This window comes from Limulus polyphemus, unplaced genomic scaffold (assembly GCF_000517525.1).
Source record: "Limulus polyphemus unplaced genomic scaffold, Limulus_polyphemus-2.1.2 Scaffold7346, whole genome shotgun sequence".
NCBI lineage: Eukaryota > Metazoa > Arthropoda > Merostomata > Xiphosura > Limulidae > Limulus > Limulus polyphemus.
In genome coordinates, this window is record NW_013672956.1 from 25,309 (window position 1) to 29,139 (window position 3,831).

At 36.7% G+C, this 3,831-nt stretch overlaps 1 protein-coding gene across 1 annotated transcript in view; it reads left to right on the forward strand.

Annotated features, from left to right (window-relative positions):
• Window positions 1-2,047, forward strand: part of LOC106474549 (nuclear receptor subfamily 2 group F member 1-A-like) — a gene marked incomplete at its 3' end in the record, with an annotated part of 4,778 nt that extends 2,731 nt beyond the window's left edge. The window contains exon 2 of the mRNA XM_013935239.2: window positions 1,520-2,047. Coding sequence (XP_013790693.1) covers window positions 1,520-2,047 — 528 coding nt within the window. The remainder of the gene's footprint in view (window positions 1-1,519) is intronic.
• Window positions 2,048-3,831: the final 1,784 nt, after the last annotated feature.

Here is a 3,831-nt window from a genome sequence, read left to right on the forward strand (position 1 = left end):
AGCTTACATGCATAACCCTAATTTATATTAAAATAAACGTTACATATTGTAGCTTACATGCATAACCCTAATTTATATTAAAATAAACGTTACATATTGTAGCTTACATGAAGCAACCCTAATTTATAATAAAATAAACGTTAAATATTGTAGCTTACATGCATAACCCTAATTTATATTAAAATAAACGTTACATATTCTAGCTTACATGAATAACCCTAATTTATAATAAAATAAACGTTAAATATTCTAGCTTACATGAATAACCCTAATTTATAATAAAATAAACGTTACATGTTGTAACTTACATGCATAACCCTAATTTATAATAAAATAAACGTTACATATTGTAACTTACGTGTATAATGCTTAATCATAGTAAGATACATATAACATATCCTAGCTTACTTGTGTAATGCTATATTTTAATAAAAATGATAAATTCTGACTTACCTGTGAGACCCCAAATATATAAGAATAATTATGATATATTACTAATTTCTTGTACAGCCCTCAGTTATAAATCAAATGAATACACAGATATTTGTTCTGATTTTAGTGCTTAGAATATTTGTATAATTGTTTATTGTCATTTCCATTCACAAAACTTTGTGCTATGACCACGTGAGATAAGGGTAACCAGTTAATGTAATAACACGTAATACAAGTAAGTATTGGTGAAGAAAACATGCCTATGAAAAAAATGAAAAGTATCGTATTTTCAGGAAATAACAAGTAAAATGTTAGTTACATAATCGAAACACAAATTGTTCATTGTCGTATTTTAAAAGTTCTACGTCATTTAGTTGACGTGTTGCTGTGGAAAGTTGTGTGTTTAACAATGTTCAACACATGTTGTCGTGGTGTTGTTAAAAGTTGTGTGTTTAACAATGTTCAGCACATGTTGTTGTGATGTTGCTGAAAGTTGTGTCTAATAATGTTCAACACATGTTGTCGTGGTGTTGCTGAAAGTTGTGTGTTTAACAATGTTCAACACATGTTGTTGTGATTTTACTGAAAGTTGTGTGTTTAATAATGTTCAACACATGTTGTTGTGATTTTACTGAAAGTTGTGTGTTTAATAATGTTCAACACATGTTGTCGTGGTGTTGCTGAAAGTTGTGTGTTTAACAATGTTCAACACATGTTGTTGTGATTTTACTGAAAGTTGTGTGTTTAACAATGTTCAGCACATGTTGTTGTGATGTTGCTAAAAGTTGTGTGTTTAACAATGTTCAACACATGTTGTTGTGATGTTACTGAAAGTTGTGTGTTTAATAATGTTCAACACATGTTGTCGCGGTGTTGCTGAAAGTTGTGTATTTAACAACATTTAGAATATGCGCTGTTACTGAAAGTTGAGCATAACGATATTGAATAGTTTTTATTGTGGCTCTTCTGAAAATGGATGTTTTATTTTCTTTTAATAACGTTTCTTTCTACTCTTAACTTTGACTCATTTTTTATGCTGTGTTTCAGTAAAGATACTGCCAACTTATTGAGTTTAACACTTTTCCAGCCGTACAGCGTGGACGGTTACCATCAGCACAACATGCCCTTCCAGGACAGATGGCTCTGACCAATGGAGACTCTATGAACGGTCATTCTTACCTGTCCAGTTTTATCTCTCTCCTCCTGAGAGCAGAGCCATACGAACCCTCTCGCTATGGTCAGTGCATGCAGTCCAACAACATCATGGGGATTGATAATATCTGTGAACTAGCGGCCCGCTTGTTGTTCAGTGCCGTAGAGTGGGCAAGAAATATCCCATTCTTTCCCGATCTCCAAATAACAGATCAAGTAGCTTTGCTCCGACTCGTTTGGAGTGAACTCTTTGTGTTGAACGCGTCCCAGTGCTCCATGCCCTTACACGTGGCGCCCCTGCTAGCTGCCGCTGGACTACATGCTTCACCTATGGCAGCGGACCACGTGGTAGCGTTCATGGACCACATCCGCATCTTCCAGGAACAAGTGGAAAAGTTAAAGGCTCTTCATGTTGATGCTGCTGAGTATAGCTGCCTGAAGGCAATCGTCCTCTTTACAACTGGTAAGTTATGTACCAACTGGTTTCTATGGTTTTCCGGTCCTAGTGGTGTCCTGACCGGTTTCAGAGCACCTCATCACTATAATTAAACTACACTATATTAAGTAATGTCCGAAGAATTACAAAACGCTTAGTTTCTACTTGTATAGTTTTGAGTGATGTTTCAGGAAGTCTAGTTTCTACAGTTAAACTATATTGTTTTAAGTAATGTCTGACGTGTTGTTTCTGCTGTTATGCCACCCCCCCCCCCCAGTGGCACAGCGGCATGTCTGCGGACTTACAGTGCTAGAAACCGGGTTTCGATACCCGTGATGGACAGAGCACAGATAGCCCATTGTGTAGCTTTGTGCTTATACTACAACCAAACAAACCTCCATTGTTATACAAATATTGTGATCCTCGACCAATTTTCTAACAATTATTTTCCACAATTATATTATATAATTGATACTCAACTTCACAGCGTATCCCATTTTATTTGTATTAATAATAAACATCAAGTCGAGCTTTGATTGTTACCGGTATGTTAACAACGTAAACAGAAGCTCAAGTCAGTTAATTCTACATTTTAATTTACACGTTATGTGGGTGTTTCTTGGTGTTGTTTCCGTAACGATAAAACTTTTGACATTTTTAGTTATTAATCCTTACCTTAATTCTGATTTTTAAATTACTTAAATATAAATTAATAGTAATTACACTTCATCTACTTAATCTGGTTCACAACAGCTGCTCTTTATGCTACCGATGGTTAAATGGCGTCTAGACCATTACTATGAAGAGATCTGGTATTGAGTGAAAGGCCTCGTCGGCACCGAATATGACAGACAAGATATACCTTTGCATAGAATGTACATTTGGATACACTTTCTTCGTATCTTCCTGGTTGAGAATATCATTAATTATATCCGGTGTATAATATTTGTTTAGTCATCTGGTACTTCTTTAGGAATTGTGATAAGCCACATCTGCTCACACTGGATCTTCGCTCTAAAGTATCAAGGGCTAATTGTCCTAGTCTTTTATGAACGAAAACTGGGCTATGACTGACGCTCTTAAGGTACACGCACAGCCCCAAAGTGATTTGCGGCAACGGGACGCGAACCATGGATACAAGGCTACGCTGGCCCAACAAACTGAAAGTAATTTAGTTACTCGGTATTTTGATTCATTTTGTCGAGATGGCACGCGTGATATGCTATAGCGAATAACGCGTTGGTGTTTATGTATTTCTCCTATAGCTGGCGTGCGTAGTATACTATAGTGCAGCGTTTCCCCAATATGTGGGGCATGTCCCTCCAGGGGAGGCGCGAGCGATTAAGTTAGATTCAATAGTGGAAATTAAGTTGAAATATACTTATCATTGATAAAAATAGCAAATAACTATTACAACAGATATAGCATCTTAATATGCATCCGTATATTATATCTAGTCACTTATCTCACTATTTCACTCATTTAAAAAAAGGAGGGGCGCGCACGCAAGAAACCATATTCAATTGAGGGGGGGGGGCGTGAATGACAAAAATGTTGGAAACGCTGCAATACTGAACAAATAAGATGCCAGTTTTCATGCATTTCTCCTATAGATGGCGTGCGTGGTATATGCGTCTGTTTGTTTGTTTGTAATTAAGCACAAAGCTACACAATGGGCTATATGAGCTCTGCCCACCACGGGTATCGAAACCAGGATTCTAGCGTTGTAAGTCCGCAAACATACCGCTGTGCCACTGGAGGGCGGTATACGCGTCAAAAAATAAGATTCCGATTTTGTTAGAAGCTTTTTG